Source organism: Mesoplodon mirus, assembly GCF_964341445.2.
Source record: "Mesoplodon mirus genome assembly, chromosome: 1".
Lineage (NCBI taxonomy): Eukaryota > Metazoa > Chordata > Mammalia > Artiodactyla > Ziphiidae > Mesoplodon > Mesoplodon mirus.
The window spans coordinates 70,902,037-70,920,943 of record NC_138976.1 but is presented as its reverse complement, the minus strand read 5'-3'; the positions used below and the strand labels follow the sequence as shown (position 1 = coordinate 70,920,943).

Here is an 18,907-nt window from a genome sequence, read left to right as displayed (position 1 = left end):
AGAGTAGAAACTATATTTTTGTCTAAATATCCTCAGAACCTGGTACACTCCTTGGTACTAACCAAGCTTTAACCAAGCAATTATTGAATTGTTCTGAACCAGGACCACAGATGTAGGCTACTCTTCCTCCTCCCCATGATTTAAAAGATCCTCCAGGGGCTTCCCTGGTGGCGCAGTGGTTGGGAGTCCGCCTGCCGATGCAGGGGACACGGGTTCGTGCCCCAGTCCGGGAAGATCCCACATGCCGCGGAGCCTGTGCATCCGGAGCCTGTGCTCCGCAACAGGAGAGGCCACAACAGTGAGAGGCCCGCGTACCGCAAAAAAAAAAAATAAATAAAATAAAATAAAAGATCCTCCAGTATCCAGTTATCCCTGTTTGTAATCCACTCCCTCTTCTTACCATGTGGGCACACGGATGAGCATATACACACAAACTGACCAGACATGTTTTCTTACTACCATTCATGAGGTATCTTATATGAAACTAGTTTGTAAACTGTAGACATTGAGTAGTCTTATTCAGTTTTCAGGTGGAAAATCTCTCATAGCATTGCCCTGGGCATGTTTTGGAATCTGTATGATAAAACGGACTTTAACAAAGATTTTATTTGCACTGGGAAGTAATCATTAAACTGTTGTCTGTTAAATATAACAGTGTGTGAGATTATTAGGTAGTCTTGTCCTCTGTGAGGAAAATCAGCATTGAGATGTATGGTACATTTCCAACAATAAAACTAAATTGCTGTATTACTTACTTTCCCCTACCTTATACTAACTTGTTTTTATTTGCTTCCCTCCCCTCTGCTTCCTTTTTCCCTCATCTAGAGTAACCAAGAGCAAGTGTTGCTTCAGGGGGAAGATCGATTGTACTTGAACTGTGGAGAGGCCTCACAAACCCAGAATCCCAGGAGTACTTTGGCACACTCTGATCATAAGCCCAGTCAGGAAAAGAGCCCATTTGCAGATGGCAGTTTAGAGTCTCAGAGTTTAAGCACTTTACTTGATCATCGGCATTGGCATGTAGTACAGGTAAGTCTTCGGATGCTGTTGACTGTGGACTTAGTCCTTGGTAAGATAGCACCCTGAAGCAGATATTTAGGTATTTCATTTGTTGCTTTAGAAAACTGAGAAACTTTGTAAACTTTTTGACTGTCATGTCTCTCTTCTGCTGTTCTGTGCTCGTCCTCTTGTCTTCTCCTTTCTTTCCACCTGATGTAGATTGTATTCCCACCTGCTTTAAGTCCATTAGTAAGTGAATAGTTAAAAAAACTAGAAGTTTATGCTTTGTCCTCTTATTGTGCAAGACTGTTTACTTCCAGCCTTTTTTTGGTATAAATTTAGCTCTGGATTTGCATAGGCTAAAGTGTAGTAATTTAATGAAAAGTGACAATATTGATTAGTACCTTGTGCAGCTGACCTTGTAGTCCTAATGGGGACACATTGAGGTTAATTGCCTGACTTTGGACCCAAATTGCAGACTTCTGATTAGTCTAGAACCTTAGTGTTAATAATTTTATTATTACTCTGTCTTGTTCCAGATTATTATTAAATTAGTAGTTTCTTTTAGTAATTTTGATAAATTGACATTTAATATAGAAATTAATTCTGAGTTTCGATACCAAATAAAATTAATTTGGGTAAATCAGTAAATTGAAGTTTCTTGAAAGAAACTTTCACACACATTTCAAAGTCCTGAGTGTTTTCTTCCCACTTCTCATGCCAGAGTGTCTTAGGTACATCAGAGCCTACTCTTGGGTTAGTTTCTTTTAGTCATTTTCTATTTCCACAATTCTTTGTCTTACTTCTACATTCTGTACTTTTACCTTACTAGCTTACTTCAGCTCCCATGTTATTTTCGGTTGACTTTGAGTGGAGATAATGAGAGACCTAAGAATGGTCATTTTGTGAAAAATTGAAGGAGGAATATCTCCTACATTGACATGTGGTATACACTAAAAGAAAATGTATTTAACTTACATTAAGAAATTCATAAAATCAAAACAATGTGCATACCATTTTATAATTAGTAACAGTTATTAAATAAAACTGCATCAGCTACTTCCTTGACTAAAATTTTCCACTGCTCCCTTCTCTCCTATAGCCATTTCTCTGCTATTTTCATTTCCCCATACTTTGAACTATTCATTCTACACTGACCTAGCATCAGTGCCCGTTCTGCCTAGCCAGGTCTGTGTTGCCAGAGAGCCAAGTAGAGCAGAGGATCAAAGAAGGCAGGTCTGGAACTCAAAAATCCATCAGACAATAACAAAAATCCAATTTCCTTCCAGCTCAAAAATTCAGTGATTCTGTGATTCGTAGCCATCTATGAAGTATCCCATATTAGAAGCATGTAACACTGATTTTACAACTTCAGGCAAAGTAGATACTAGCAAGATTCTTCTGTCATCCTGTTCTTTAGGTATCTAAAATATTTAGAAAGATAAACTTGTTTAGCTTTACGTAATTTTTTCAGCTTCCTTAAAACTAATAAAAATAATGCTAGAGTTGTGCTCCCCCCAAATTAAGTTATAATGGACTCATAGAATTTTTAGAGCTGGAAGGACCTTAGCAATCATGTAGTCCAACTAGGTTTTATACAAATTGAGGCTCAGGGAAGTTAGGTGACTTGCCCGAGGTCACACAGCAGAATAGTGGCAGACTCTATCCTTACCATGATATAAATTAAAGTAATAAACCTGTTTTAAAACCTAGGTACTAAATGTTGAAGCATATAATATACTGCTGACCTTGATCTAAAACTTAGAATGTGCCTATTTGACATTCTTCTTACTTGGAGTTGCCCCTTTGTTTGCTGGCACTCCAGCCACAAGAGTCAATGCAGCATTGTGGTGGTGTTCGTTTGGTAGTGTGGTTTACAGTGTCCATATATTGTTAATGCTTTTAACTTCCAGACATTTTAGCCATTAGTAAGTATTCCCTGAAGAAACGTGGGTGCCTGTTTAATTCCGCCTTCAACATATGCTCTTGTCTAGGATAAGTGCCCGCATCCTCCATCACAATAGCTTTGTTTGTGTGGTTTATACTTTGTATGCTTCTTGTACAGCTTAGAGTTCATCACATGAGCTCCAACTAATTCTGCTGCTCTGTCTGTTCCTCATCTAGACTACTGGATTTTTTTTGTTTGTTTAAGCCTTCTACCTTATACTCGTTAGTTTCCTGGTCAGAAGATTCTGTGTTAACTATGTTTTCTCCTTTAACAAAAATAACACAAATACATATTTGTCGGAAGCAGAGTAATGTATCAGGCACTATGTTAGGGAGGTCAACAAAGAGGATTGTAAAGGCTATTTCATTTATAAATGATTTGCCCTCATTCCTACAGTGTGTATCAGATGTTCTAGGTATTTGGCACAGTCTCACCAGTTACAGAAGAAAGTAGTCTAGGTTAGGAGACATGGTTTTAGCAGAATGACTTTAAGGGAAAAAAGGTAGATCTAGGCTCTCCGAGAGACTGAAAAATCCTAAGATGTTCAGAGTAGAGATTCTGTACCTTAGCACTGAGTGTCCCAGTGGTATGACATGACTTTTGTGCCCTGACTATGCATTCCTAACCTGAGTTTCTTCATTATTCATTAGCCGCCTCTTTTCTTACTTCTGCCATTTCCTGTTCTCAGTATTAGGAGTGGAACTGAAAGTTCAGGTAACATATAGATCTCCTGGGGCAAATACAAGTTTTTGTTCTTATTTCATAGCATCTTCAAGACACAAAACCATATGAGAAATAAAGCTTCATTTTAAGTTTTGAAAGTAAACCATTTGCCATTTGTGGCATCTCATATACTTTTGGAGGATAAAAGTATTTGTTTTCTCCTAGAGATAGTCATCAGAGAGTGATCATATGATAAGTTAACCTTGGTTCCCATGATTAGAAACTCTTCATGTTGGAGTCCACTTTGGCAGTGAGATCTCACTTCCCACTTTACCTGCCCACACATCTCATAAATACTTATGAAACACTAAGGTTTGGGGAAAGTGGGGGGTGGGGTGTCTAGTGTCATGGATGGCTAGCTCAGTTGTGCTCCAGGAACATCCCTCTTCAAGTGACTATTTTTATTTTCTTCATCCAAAAAAAGAATTTCACTTACAGCCTCCTACAAAACTACTTTCAAATTTTACTTCGCCACCTGATCATTACCTCAGATTATCATTATTCTGAACTAATTCCACCCATCATAGTAAATTTTACTGGTTGGCCTGAATGGTACAGCATATCTGTTAAGATACAAGTTAAGCATTCTTCAAGCGTATCTATCCTGACACAGTTATTCTTAATTCTGTAAGCTAGGCTTCCACAAACCAGCACTGGGCTTAAGAACTTCCTAATGTACTAAAAGCTATTAATTTACTTAGATTTTAGGTTGACTTACTGGTTAATAAGTGAAGTCTAACAAAAATAGTTTTATAAATAAATTTTATCAAGGTTAATATAGATGTTTTCACTTGATTTTTGCTTTGTCTTCACATTACACAAAGAATCTTATTGGATTTGGTTGCATTTACTTGGCTTTTAAATTTGGCTTTCTCTTTTTAAATATGTAATCATTTTTCTTTGAGTAAACGGAAACTAAATTAAATGGAAGGTTCTCTTATTCCAGGAACAGAAGATTTTTCCTTTGTTCTGTTGTTCTGTTAATTTTCACACTGCATTCACCATGTGCTCATGAAAACTATTTACTCAGCAGGCTAATAGAGAGATCACAGTCTCAGTAAAGCTAGACTTAAGCTACATTGATACCTCACAGGATTTTTTAAGTTTAAAATTCTCAGAGTGACACAAAGACACTGTGTACAAAGATGTAAGACAGACGACATGGAAAGATAGATTTATTGCTTATGTTGCAGATAAAGAGTTAATATCTGTAATATATTAAAAGTACTTGTAGGTGAATAAGTGGAACACCCCAGTAAAAAGCAGTAGCTTATACACACTCATATATATATATATGGCTGTTTGTTTAGAGATAGCAATGATATAACAAGAATTTCACTTTGTATTTTGTGCAGTTTTATACTGTTGAAATTTTATAAGCATGCATTGCTTTTTTATCAGAAAAATGTTAAAATAATAAAAGATTTCTACTCAAAAAACATAAAACTCTTGCTGAGGCTCTGATTTTATCAGATAAGGGTTTTTTGGGATGGTTCATATCAGTGAACCCAAACTGTTCATCTACACAATTCTTGGCTGCCTTATTAGATGCTTCTCTAAATACCTTTTGTCATTCTGTATTTATCGAGTGTTCAATATTTAATTTAAAACAAACAAAAACAGTGTAGAGAAAAAAGAGGAAAGCCTGATGTCTAGAAACATATAATGAAATGGTTAAGACAGGAGTTGTGAAATATTGGCTGCTAGTAATACTCATTATTTGGGAGCACTTTTAAAAAAACAATTTATTTTATTTTTGGCTGTGATGGGTCTTCTTTGCTGCGTGCGGGCTTTCTCTAGTTGCGGCAAGCGGGGGCTACTCTTTGTTGCGGTACGCAGGCTTCTCATTGCGGTAGCTTCTCTTGTTGTGGAGCACGGGCTCTAGGCGCGCGGCCTTCAGTAATTGCAGCACGTGGGCTCAGTAGTTGTGGCTCGCAGGCTCTAGAGCACAGGCTCAGTAGTTGTGGCGCACAGGCTTAGTTGCTCCACGGCATGTGGGATCTTCCTGGACCAGGGCTCAAACCTGTGTCCCCTGCATTCGCAGGTGGATTCTTAACCACTGTGCCACCAGGGAAGCTGTATTTGGGAGCACTTTAAACGTTACAAGAAAATTAATCTCATATTATGATGTTAATGCTTTTATGTGCTTTACTTTTAAATATATTTCAGAAGTCTTACCAAACTGATGTGTTATTTTCTATAGATTTCCAGCACCTATCTAGAGAGCAATTGGCCTATACGGGTGAGTTATTTGTTACTTTGTTGGTGTTAACTTTTATTGGATAGCATTTGCTGCAAGAGGTATTCTGGGAATTGAGCCTTTCAGTGGGTGCACTGATAAAAGTAAAATTTCAGTACTTGCTTCCTTTTGTACATTGTTAGTGTAAATCTGTAATTTGGTCAAATGTAACATGTATAAATACTAAGATTTTTTAATTTAGCATTTTACATTTAATTCTCTTAGCAAATGTTTATTAATAGTCTGCTTGCCTGACAATCCTCAGCTCTTTACGCCTAATTTAAAAACTCAAGGAAGAGCTCTTAATTTTTTTTTTAATCAGTTTTCAGCTATTGATAAGCTTGGACAGAATATTGCTGTGGTTGGCAAGTTTGGTTTTGCACATTACTCTTTACTCACCAAAAAATGGAAGCTTTTTGGAAACATTACCCAGGTTAGTCTTTTCGAAATTAAAAACCTATTTCTCAAAGTATGAGAGAACTACAGTATGAAATAAGTATAAAGTAAACCACTGTTACTTATTAAAAAGTAAAATCAAATATTAAAAAATGACACTGGATTATATCTAAGGGTCAGTTCTGATAAAGTACTTGATATTTGATAAAAGATTTTGTATTGAGATAGTTGGTTTGTTTTTAATTCTTGTTAAGATCAGACACCATAATCCTGTAACTTGAGGATTTACTCTTACATTCCAGGTAGAGTTCATCAGATATGATCGGAATAAATCTCCACAAAATTTGAGATCATTCCCTGCTTGTCTGTGTGTGACATAAATATTTGGGTAGCATACAAACATGTGCAGTTGGATTTTGCAAGAATCAAATAGGAGGAAAAGAAGGAAGTTAACATTTAATAGGTGCCTACTGTGTACTAGGCACTTCCACATATATTATCTCATTGTTCTTCATAACAACCCAATGAGAGCACTATTGTTACTCACCATTTTATAAAAGAGAAACTAGGATTCAGAATCAAGCAGCTGATAAATGATAAAGCCAGAATTTAAAACAAGGTCTGTTGAATGTGGAATAATGATGCTACATGGTACCCAGTTATTTTGAATGATGTATTTTATGTCTTACAGAAATATTTATTTCTTTCAAAATAGGATGTGAATCATTATTAATAAAGGCCCTAGAGTAACACTTAATGTTGAGGGGGCGGGAAGAGAGTAGAGCAGAAATAATTAGAGCTTCCAGTGTCTGAGTAGGACTAGTTTACAAGTCTGTTACGGGCAAGAAGAAATGTCAATATGTGTTTTATATTTTCTTTTAAGGAGCAAAATATGATTGTGACAGGTGGCTTAGCCTGGTGGAATGATTTTATTGTGCTTGCATGCTATAACATAAGTGATCGTCAGGAGGAGGTATGTTTTTGTTTTCTCAGAAATAACAAGATTTTTACATTTTAAAGATATTAAGCACAGTTTGGTTTTATATAAAAATAACCTATTGAAAATGAACAAAACGTTTTACTTTTTAATCAAGAATTTGCCATTTTTAACAAATGGGATTTTCATTTCAGGTTACTTAAAAATTTAAAGGGATAATCAGGACTTCTGTGATAACTTTTTCTAAGGATTTCAGCCATTAGACATTCTCTATAAAGTTTGTAAATAATAAAAAATAGTTAATAAAAGTTGAGAAGTTTATAAAGATGGCTGTCCTTAGAGATTTATTAACTTATTTATTTCTATATTTATTTTTTGAGAAACTACTGATCAGGTCTAAATGTGCAGGTCTAAAAGGAGTATCTCATAATAGTACATCACAGTTTTGATCACTTCATCTTTTAGTTATTTGTAGAATGAGCCTACCCTGTCAAAATATAAACATCCATTTGTTATTAATGCTCAGATTAGTCTTTAACTCCTCTTACTTGAAAAAAGTCGGTAGATAAAAAAAAAAAATGTCTAAAGTATTTAGTCATCCATGGTAGGTATCTTGTTTTTACAGTTTTCTTTATTTTCGTTTTCTATAGCTCAGAGTATACTTGAGAACGTCAAATCTGGACAATGCTTTTGCTCATGTCACCAAAACACAAGCAGAAACATTACTGCTTAGTGTCTTCCGGGACATGGTAATAGTATTTAGAGCAGACTGTTCAATATGCCTTTACAGTATTGAAAGGAAATCTGATGGGTAAGTATATAACATATGACAGGTCACTTTTTGCTCCTATTTATCATGTTACCTCTGTAGTTTTTATTTCTCAAAACAGTTATTCTAATTTTATATTTCGTTTCATTTGTTTTTAGGAGTTAAAAAAGCAAGGAATTTTAATTAGTGATATTCATATAGTAGTTATTTTTTAGCTACCAAAATAAATTAAAGAGCCTGTACCAACTTCTTCAGCTAATCTTACTGGACTCATTTGAAAAAAATCTAGTTCAGGATGGGATAAAGCTTTAAATACTAATTTTTTTTTTCACAATCTTGAAAACAAATGGTTACTAACTATCCTGGTGTTCTAGAAACTTGGGGAAATTTGTAGGAGTTTACAGCTTTAAGGCCTTAGGAAGCATGACCTTAGAAGACTCATTAATATTTTCACTGAGCTAGATGGCTGTAGTCTGGGAAAGGAAAAACTGTCAGACCTGTTGGAGCTGTGTGTTGCCTATATTCTTGGCATCTGGCTGGCTTGGGGCATTTAGACCATTCTTCTTGAGTTTTATTTTGTTCTCAAATGGTTTTTGTTTCTTTTTTTAAACAGCTATGAAGTGCATATTTGCTGAAGTAGCTTATAATTGAGGAGTAATATAAAAATAAAAATTAACAAATCTCCTAGCCTCAGAATGCATGTCTTTCTCAACCAGCTATTTCTCAACTGACTAAGCTATTCCTGTAGCTTCTTTCTAGTTTATTTCTTCCTTTCTACATCTTACTCCCTTTTTTTCCCTCCCTTATTTCCAGATGTGTTCTTGGGTGCCACAACCTTGTTGGTCTGCTGCTTAAAGGATACTTGGGGAGGAGAAAATGATAGGTAGAAGGCACTTGGGCCCATAAACATAAAATCTCATACTATTAGTAGTGGAAAAGGAAAAAACGTCGTTAGCATTGTTGTTGAGGTGTATGGGTTTCTTTCTCTTTTTTGCAGTACAAATACTGCTGGTATTCAAGTTCTTCAGGAAGTCTCCATGTCACGCTACATTCCTCACCCTTTCCTGGTAGTATCTGTCACTCTGACATCAGTGAGTACAGAGAATGGAATCACCTTGAAAATGCCACAGCAGGTACCATTCTATTATCAGAGCTCTTTAGAGTTTTCATTTCAGTTTTTTGTGTTTTAATTTGATGTTAGGAACTATTTATTTGTTCGGCAAATACATACTAAATGTCTAGAATTTGCCTTGCATGAAGATGCTGGGTTACAGTGGCAAACTAAACAAACATGGTTTCTGCTCATACTATAAGGAAATAATTACATACATAATTAATTACAATTGTGATGTGTGTACCAAAAAGTAATATAGCTTACTGTGTATAACAAAAACCTGGAGTAGTCTAAGCAATCACAGAAGATTTCTATATCATTTAAATTGAAACCTGAAGAACAAGTGGCGGTTATCTAAGTAAAGAAGGGGAATTTCAGGCAGAGGGAACGGTATTCAGAGGCCCATAGATAAGAGAGAACATGATGCATTCAGGGAATTGGAAGAAATTTCAGAGTGACTGGAACATAGAGTATGAGAGGATGAGAGTCTTACTGATAATACGGACTTTGGAGTTTGTCTTAAAGTCTAAAGCGTTTTAAGCTGGATGTTATTAGATCTAAGCTTTATAATGTTAGAGAAAACATTACAAAGGAGGAAAATAAAACAGAGTGGGACAGAACTGGATGTAGGGAGAGCAGCTCAAAGGCCATTGTAATGATCTAGGTGAATGATGTCTGTGGCCCGAACTTGGGTAGGGAAAAGAAGATGGAAAGAAATGGAAGGAATATGACATATAGAGGACTCCATGATTAGTTAATTATGAGCAAAGAGATAATCCCATAGCTTCTGGTTAAAGTAGCTGTGTAGGTAGCAGTGTCACCAGGACCCAGGTATTATAACTTTCTATTCCAAGCCTCCTTCCATTATACCACTGGTCTCCAAACTTCATGTCAATGTGGAACCCATTTTCAAAGGAAAGTTCTGTGTGGATTTATTTGTCATCCCTGTCTGCCCAGTCTGTCTTTTACTTCCTATTAAGGCACTTCCACTGAGTGCCTTTAAAATACAGGTCCCATTTTTCTCTGCAAACTCTATTTCATGTAACAAGATAGTCCTAGTTGATAAGGGGAAGCTATCTTTTACAGAAGAACTCTTGCTAAAAGATATGGAAGGAATGTAAGAATTTAAGAATCACCATTTTGCAGCCCGTGAAGAAATGAGTGGTTCAGGCAGTGATCATTGGATGAAACCAATGAAAGGTTGATGGGAACTTTACAATGAAGGTATCAAGTTGTCATGCCCAAGCCTTATTAATCAATTTTAGCATCACTAAAAGTGGGAGAACCAGATGTGGCATGCTTCCTGGGGTGAAGCAACTTGAAGTTCACGTGAAGAATTACTAGCAAAAACATGGAGCCTGATCTGAATCAAGCCTCTAGAGTCATCTTCTATTCACAGAAAATACAGGGAAAGAGGTTTAGTTTAATAATATTATATAGGAAAGCTGCAGGTCAATAATGTGGGGGAAAAAAGAAAAGATTCTTCTAAATAAGACTTTCGAGCTATAACAACAAAATACATGCGTAAGTTCATTTGTATCTTGATTCAAATAGGCTGTATATAAAAAGACACTGTTAAAACAATTTGCAATATTTAAATGTGAACTAAGGAATAGTTGTAAGATTTATTACATTTAGATGTGATATTGGCGTGATTATATAAGCAAATATCCATATATTTTAGAGATGCCTATTAAATGTATAGGGGTAAAATGGCATGGTATCTTCTTTTAAAATGCTTTGGCAAAATAAGTAAAAAGAAAAGAGGGATAGGTGGAGCAAACCTTGATGGTTGTGAACTGGATGATGGGAATAAGGGGCGTGCTATTTGTTGTACATTTTACATACTTTTGATCATGTTTGAAGTTGTCATATTAGAAAAAAAAGGAGGACTCCTTGTATATCCTAGATACTACTATTAGGCAATCAGTGGCATCAGTAATACTGGGTGCCCCATTTTAAGAGGGCCCTTTACAAAGAGGAGCTACTTAACTTGGTAAAGAGCAGATCAAGAAGTAAGTTGAAATATAATAGGGAATAGACTGATTACATCTTGCACAGAGGGAAGACCAAGATTTAAAGTAAAGCAAGTCTTGATTTAACAACAAAAAACTAGCAGTAAGAACTGTTCAACAGTAAGGTGGCCTTCACTCAGGAGAGAGGTGAGCACCTTGTCTCGGAACCTCCCAATGAGAATTATCTACCAGGGATTTTTTGGGGTAAGAGATGGTATGTTGGGTTCCTTCAAATTTAGGATTTTGAGGATACATGTAGTCCCTGCTTGTATGTTACAGTCAGTTTCTGAAAAGTTCATTAAAGTTGCCTGAGAGGGCTGTAGTGGTCACCTGTTCTTACATATTGTAATATTTCAGTAGAAAATGTTGACTGCATGTAGAGCTGAAGGAAAAAAAATCTTGCTTTTTTAAAAAATGAAGTATAAAATGTAGTGGTGAATTTACCATCTTAAAACTTAAAAGTGGTCATTATGAACATTAATCGGATTTTAGTGAACTTCAGTAAATGTTCTTTAGGTCTTTTGAAGTGTTTGAGGAGTTTGTCCCTATGCCAGTCCCCAAGCATTCATACTGTTTGATTCTTGGCATTGCATATTCATTTTCCTTTTTCCTCTACTCTCTAGCGCTTATAATTCCCACATAGCTTTTAAATTCCATTTTTCCTTCTCTTACCTCCAAGTTACTTGCTTTTTCTCATGTGTTAGGGACAGACGTTCAATTTTTAGTTTTCATGTCATTATGTGCTAAGTGGGGAAATGAAGATTTCTTTCCAAATAAAATTCTTGAGTTTTGTGACAGTTGCTTGGAGATTTTGTAGGGTTTATTTTTTTAATTCCTACTTTGTAAATTAACAGCAGTTCATATCATGCTTACTACCTACCTGGATCTGATCTAAAGCAAAAGAGAATAACAAAGTCTGTGAGTATTCTGTACCCTTTTGCCATTTCTTTATACACAATCCCTTGTGTCTTAGAGCAGTGCAAAAGAGCATTTCATATATCTGAGTATTTTTTGCAAGTAGAATACGTAGGGTGATGGTTGTTTACCAAACCCTAAATGATATCAGCAGCTTAAATTCATCCAGCCAGCAAGAGTCAAAGCTGGGACAGAATCCATGTCTTCTGAATAATCACCCTTTCCTTCTTAAAACTCTTTCCTTTGGTTTGTGACATCACGCTCTATTTCTCTTCTTACCTTCAAAAGCTTAGACAGTGGCCCTCTGCTCTTTTGCCTCCCATATACTTTGCCTCAGAAAACTCATCTGTTTCCTTCAGTTTACCAGCTTTACCCTTATGGTTATGATTCTGGTATTCATCTCCAGTTTAGTCATCTCTCACAACGTTTTTACTTGAAAGTCTTGAGATTCTTTCTAATTTAAAATGGGCAATAGAAGGAAACTCTTCAGTTTCCCTTCTCTAAACTATTTTCTCCTCCTAACTTCTATCAGTGACAACTGCAACTTCTCTAGCACCTCACCTAGATTCAGTTCCCTGAAATCATCTTTGATTCAGCTTTCTTTTTCTACCCTTCATGTCTAGAATATAAGTAAGTTTTTGTTTTAATCAAAATGCTTTTTCCTCTTTACAAGTGAAAATGACTTGATGTCTGAGATTCATTTTAAAACAGTGCTCCTGAAAATTAAAGCTGGGTGATAGGGTTCAATGAAAATCATTATACTAGGTTCTCTACTTGGGTTTGATTGAAATTTTCCTTAATAAAAAGGCAGACTATTTCCTTCATTCTTGAAGTCACCACCCATGATATCTTCCTCTCCTCAGTAATCCATCCTGAATAACTCAGAATTTTTAATAACTCCCTTATTCAAGGACCATACATAGTGGCTTATTTCCTGCTATATTTTTACCTGACTTTCCAAGCCCTCTTTGAAGGTCTGTTACCATCAGCATTCTTTCTCATAATATCCCTAATTTAGCCAGATTGTTCTCACTTTCCCAGTAGAACTATTTTATCCTACCTCCGTGTCATTTATATTGCATTCTTCAACTAAAGTATGAACGCTTTTTCTCCCACCCGTGTATGTTAACCTCACCCTTCAAGTCCCACCTCATCCTTTAAGCCCTGTCCAGCTGTACCTGCCAGGTCACTGAAGCTATGTCTCATGTTTATGAACTTCTGAAGGTCTCTTAGTTTTTCCAGGATAATTCAGCTCTCCCCTCAATTTTATGCTCACTTGCATTGTTCATTAATTACGTTGTGTTAAGCTTGTTCTACCCTAGCCAGACAGCTCCTTGTACTTCCACAGAGCCTAGCAGAATGACTGTACATAGTACACACTCAATATTGTTGTTTGCTTAAACTGTAAACCTTATGCATTGGCAGGGGAAGTGCTGAAAACATACCTGTTAATTTTTATGAATACAAGTTATTTTTCTTTCAGGCTCGTGATGCAGAGAGCATTATGCTAAATCTTGCAGGACAGCTCATCATGATGCAGAGGGACAGATCAGGCCCTCAGATCCGGGAGAAGGACAGTAACCCTAACCAAAGGAAACTTGTGAGTAAAGTGCAAGTCATTTAAAACGTTAAGAATGTATGGGAGGAGGATGAAGGAATAAAAGAATTTAAGAGGAGAGTATTATCTTGTGATTTGGAAAGTGAGTAAGTACATAAAATAAGTCTTAAGCCTCTGGGTACAAGACTGTTTGTGAAGGGTGGAAGAAGAGGTCCTAAAATGATAATAAAATTCTCTGTATGCCGGATGTTACTGCTTAGGCATTATTATTGACAAATTCTAATGGAAAAACAGGATAAATTGGTGAAGTTCCTTGGGGTGGGGTGGGGTGTTCTTTTGGGGTTTTTTTAGATTTAAATACACATACTTTGAAAGTCAGGGTACTACTATTAACTCTGACTCTAAATAAATTCCCCTAATTTTCCCCAAAATTTATACTATCATTTTGAAAGACTTGGGAAACTAGTACCTAGGAAAACTTAGGAATCTACAAATTTAATAGGGAAAAAACTGATTTCTGTCTCTCCTTCTCCAGCTGCCATTCTGTCCTCCTGTTGTACTAGCCCAGTCTGTTGAAAATGTCTGGACCACGTGTCGAGCAAATAAACAAAAGCGTCACCTTTTGGAGGCCCTCTGGCTGAGCTGTGGAGGTTCAGGGATGAAAGTTTGGCTCCCTCTCTTCCCTAGGGATCACCGTAAGCCCCATTCCTTCTTGTCCCAGCGGATTATGCTGCCTTTCCACATAAATATCTACCCCCTGGCTGTTCTGTTTGAAGATGCATTAGTCCTTGGTGCTGTCAATGACACTGTACTCTATGATTCTTTGTATACTCGGAACAGTGCTAGGGAACAGCTGGAGGTGCTCTTCCCTTTCTGTGTTGTGGAGAGAACCTCTCAGATCTACCTCCACCACATTCTACGTCAGCTGCTGGTGAGGAACCTTGGGGAACAAGCCTTGCTCTTAGCCCAGTCCTGTGCCGCGTTACCTTACTTTCCTCACGTGCTGGAGCTCATGCTCCATGAAGTGCTGGAAGAAGAAGCTACCTCACGGGAGCCCATTCCCGACCCTCTGCTTCCCACTGTGGCAAAATTTATCACCGAGTTCCCACTCTTCCTGCAGACAGTTGTTCATTGTGCCAGGAAGACTGAATATGCCCTGTGGAATTACCTTTTTGCAGCCGTTGGAAACCCCAAGGACTTGTTTGAGGAATGTTTGATGGCTCAGGATTTGGATACTGCTGCCTCGTACCTTATTATTTTACAGGTAACAATTCTCTTCTCACAAAGGTATAAGAATTATTGAGCGTAAACCTAGAGGAAAAGGAAGGCAAATGTCCTGTGTTGGCACTGTGATTGTGTTTAAAGAACTATTACAGTCATGTTTTCTGTTCAGTTTTTTTTTTTAACATCTTTATTGGAGTATAACTGCTTTATAATGGTGTGTTAGTTTCTGCTTTATAACAAAGTGAATCAGTTATACATATAACTGATTATACATATACATATAACATATGTTCCCATATCTCTTCCCTCTTGCGTCTCCCTCCCTCCCACCCTCCCTAACCCACCCCTCTAGGTGGTCACAAAGCACTGAGCTGATCTCCCTGTGCCACGTGGCTGTTCCCACTAGCTATCTATTTTACGTTTGGTAGTGTATATATGTCCATCCACTCTCTCACTTTGTCACAGCTTACCCTTCCCCCTCCCCATATCCGCAAGTCCATTCTCTAGTAGGTCTGTGTCTTTATTCCCATCTTACCCCTAGGTTCTTCATGACCTTTTTTTTTTTTCCTTAGATTCCATATATATGTGTTAGCATACGGTATTTGTTTTTCTCTTTCTGACTTCACTCTGTATGACAGTCTCTAGGCCCATCCACCTCACTACAAATAACTCAATTTCGCTTCTTTTTATGGCTGAGTAATATTCCATTGTATATATGTGCCACGTCTTCTTTATCCATTCATCCGATGATGGACACTTAGGTTGCTTCCATGTCCTGGCTATTGTAAATAGGGCTGCAATGAACATTTTGCTACATGACTCTTTTTGAATTATGGTTTTCTCAGGGTATATGCCCAGTAGTGGGATTGCTGGGTCGTATGGTAGTTCTATTTGTAGTTTTTTTTTTTTTTTTTTTTTTTTTTTTTTTCTTTTTGCGGTATGCGGGCCTCTCACTGTTGTGGCCTCTCCCGTTGCAGAGCACAGGCTCCGGATGCGCAGGCCCAGCGGCCATGGCTCACGGGCCCAGCCGCTCCGCGGCATATGGGATCCTCCCAGACCGGGGCACGAACCCGTATCCCCTGCATCGGCAGGCGGACTCTCAACCACTGCGCCACCAGGGAGGCCCTATTTGTAGTTTTTTAAGGAACCTCCATACTGTTCTCCATAGTGGCTGTACCAATTCACATTCCCACCAGCAGTGCAAGAGGGTTCCCTTTTCTCCACACCCTCTTGTGGTATTTCATATGGTATTTCTCCTTCAATTTGTTAATATGGTGTATCACAATGATTGATTTATGTATATTAAAGAATCCTTGCATTCCTGGGATAAACCCCACTTGATCATGGTGTATAATCCTTTTATGTGCTGTTGCATTCTGTTTGCTAGTATTTTGTTGAGGATTTTTGCATCTATGTTCATCAGTGATATTGGCCTGTAGTTTTCTTTCTTTGTGACATCTTTGTCTGGTTTTGGTATCAGGGTGATGGTGGCCTTGTAAAATGAGTTTGGGAGTGTTCCTCCCTCTGCTATATTTTGGAAGAGTTTGAGAAGGATGGATGTTAGCTCTTCTCTAAATGTTTGATAGAATTCGCCTTTGAAGCCATCTGGTCCTGGGCTTTTGTTTGTTGTAAGATTTTTCATCACAGTCTCAATTTCAGTGCTTGTGATTGGTCTGTTCATATTTTCTATTTCTTCCTGGTTCAGTCTCGGAAGGTTGTGTATTTCTAAGAATTTGTCCATTTCTTCCAGGTTGTCCATTTTATCGGCATGGAGTTGCTTGTAGTGATCTCTCATGATCCTTTGTATTTCTGCAGTGTCAGTTGTTACTTCTCCTTTTTCATTTCTAATTCTATTGATTAGAGTCTTCTCCCTTTTTTTCTTGATGAGTCTGGCTAATGGATTATCAATTTTGTTTATCTTCTCAAAGAACCAGCTTTTAGTTTTATTGATCTTTGCTATCGTTTCCTTCATTTCTTTTTCATTTACTTGTGATCTGATCTTTATGATTTCTTTCCTTCTACTAACTTTGGGGTTTTTTTGTTCTTCTTTCTCTAATTGCTTTAGGTGCAAGGTTAGGTTGTTTATTTGAGATGTTTCCTGTTTCTTTTTTTTTTGTGGTACGCGGGCCTCTCACTGTTGTGGCCTCTCCTGTTGTGGAGCACAGGCTCCAGACGTGCAGGCTCAGCGGCCATGGCTCCTGGGCCCAACCGCTCCGCGGCATGTGGGGTCTTTCCAGACCGGGGCACAAACCCACGTCCCCTGCATCGGCAGGCAGACTCTCAACCACTGCGCCACCAGGGAAGCCCTCCTTCATCACTTTAAATATGTCCTGCCAGTCCCTTCTGGCTTGCAGAGTTTCTGCTGAAAGATCAGCTGCTAACCTTATGGAGATTCCCTTGTGTGTTATTTATTGTTTTTCCCTTGCTGCTTTTAATATGTTTTCTTTGTATTTAATTTTTGACAGTTTGATTAATATGTGTCTTAGCATGTTTCTCCTTGGATTTATCCTGTATGGGACTCTCTGCACTTCCTGGACTTGATTAACTATTTCCTTTCCCATATTAGGGAAGTTTTCAACTGTAATTTCTTCAAATATTTTCTCAGTCCCTTTCTTTTTCTCTTCTTCTTCTGGGACCCCTATAATTCGAATGTTGGTGCATTTAATATTGTCCCAGAGGTCTCTGAGACTGTCCTCAGTTCTTTTCATTCTTTTTTCTTTATTCTGCTCTGCAGTAGTTATTTCTACTGTTTAATCTTCCAGGTCACTGATCTGTTCTTCTGCCTCAGTTATTCTGCTATTGATCCCTTCTAGAGTATTTTTAATTTCATTTATTGTGTTGTTCATCATTGCTTGTTTCCTCTTTCATTCTTCTAGGTCCTTGTTAAATGTTTCTTGCATTTATTCTATTTCCAAGATTTTGGATCATCTTTACTATCATTATTCTGAATTCTTTTTCAGGTAGACTGCCTATTTCCTCTTCATTTGTTAGGTCTGGTGGGTTTTTATCTTGCTTCTTCATCTGCTGTGTGTTTTTCTGTTTTCTCATTTTGCTTATCTTACTGTGTTTGGGGTCTCCTTTTTGCAGCCTGCAGGTTCATAGTTCCCGTTGTTTTTGGTGTCTGTCCCCAGTGGCTAAAGTTGGTTCAGTGGGTTGTGTAGGTTTCTTGGTGGAGGGGACTAGTGCCTGTGTTCTGGTGGATGAGGCTGGATCTTGTCTTTCTGGTGGGCAGGTCCACATCTGGTGGTGTGTTTTGGGGTGTCTGTGGCCTTATTATGAGTTTAGGCAGCCTCTCTGCTAATGGGTGGGTTTGTGTTCCTGTCTTGCTAGTTGTTTGGCATAGGGTGACCAGCACTGTAGCTTGCTGGTCGTTGAGTGAAGCTGGGTGTTGGTGTTGAGATGGAGATCTCTGGGAGATTTTCGCCGTTAGATATTACATGGAGCTGAAGGTCTCTTGTGGACCAGTGTCCTGAAGTTGGCTCTCCCACCTCAGAGGCACAGCACTGACTCCTGGCTGCAGCACCAGGAGCCTTTCATCCACACGGCTCAGAATAAAAGGGAGAGAAGAAGAAGAAGAAAGAGAGAGAGAGAGGGAGGGAAAGAAAGAAAGAAAAGAAAAGAAAGAAAGAGAAAGAAAGAAAGAAGAAAGGGAAAGAAAGAAAGCGGATAAAATAAGTTATTAAAATAAAATTATTAAGAAAAAAAAATTTTTAAGTAAAAAACAACAAAAAAAACGGGCAGACAGAACCCTAGGACAAATGGTGAAAGCAAAGCTATACAGACAAAATCTCACACAAAAGCATACACATACACACCCACAAAAAGAGGAAAAGGGGAAAAAATAATATATCTTGCTCTCAAAGTCCACCTCCTCAATTTGGGATGATTCATTGTCTATTCAGGTATTCCACAGATGCAGGGTACATCAAGTTGATTGTGGAGATTTAATCCGCTACTCCTGAGGCTGCTGGGAGAGGTTTCCCTTTCTCTTCTTTATTCTCACAGCTCCCGGGTCTCAGCTTTGGATTTGGACCTGCCTTTGCGTGTCTGTCGCTGGAGGGCGTCTGTTC

The 18,907-nt window shown here is 37.8% G+C and overlaps 1 protein-coding gene across 7 annotated transcripts in view; it reads left to right on the top strand.

Annotated features, from left to right (window-relative positions):
- The window catches only part of RIC1 (RIC1 homolog, RAB6A GEF complex partner 1), a 141,917-nt gene that overhangs the window by 108,195 nt on the left and 14,815 nt on the right, over positions 1 to 18,907 (top strand). For 6 of the 7 annotated variants that reach the window (XR_014293519.1, XM_082615391.1, XM_082615390.1 and 3 more), the window contains 8 exons: positions 826 to 1,029; positions 5,874 to 5,912; positions 6,232 to 6,342; positions 7,189 to 7,278; positions 7,893 to 8,053; positions 9,009 to 9,144; positions 13,539 to 13,655; positions 14,149 to 14,877. Coding sequence is in view for 6 of the 7 variants with exons in the window: in XM_082615391.1 (XP_082471517.1) it covers positions 826 to 1,029; positions 5,874 to 5,912; positions 6,232 to 6,342; positions 7,189 to 7,278; positions 7,893 to 8,053; positions 9,009 to 9,144; positions 13,539 to 13,655; positions 14,149 to 14,877 (1,587 nt within the window). In the remaining variant the exon portion in view is untranslated. The remainder of the gene's footprint in view (positions 1 to 825; positions 1,030 to 5,873; positions 5,913 to 6,231; positions 6,343 to 7,188; positions 7,279 to 7,892; positions 8,054 to 9,008; positions 9,145 to 13,538; positions 13,656 to 14,148; positions 14,878 to 18,907) is intronic. The other variant, XM_082615392.1, reaches the window with a different exon arrangement.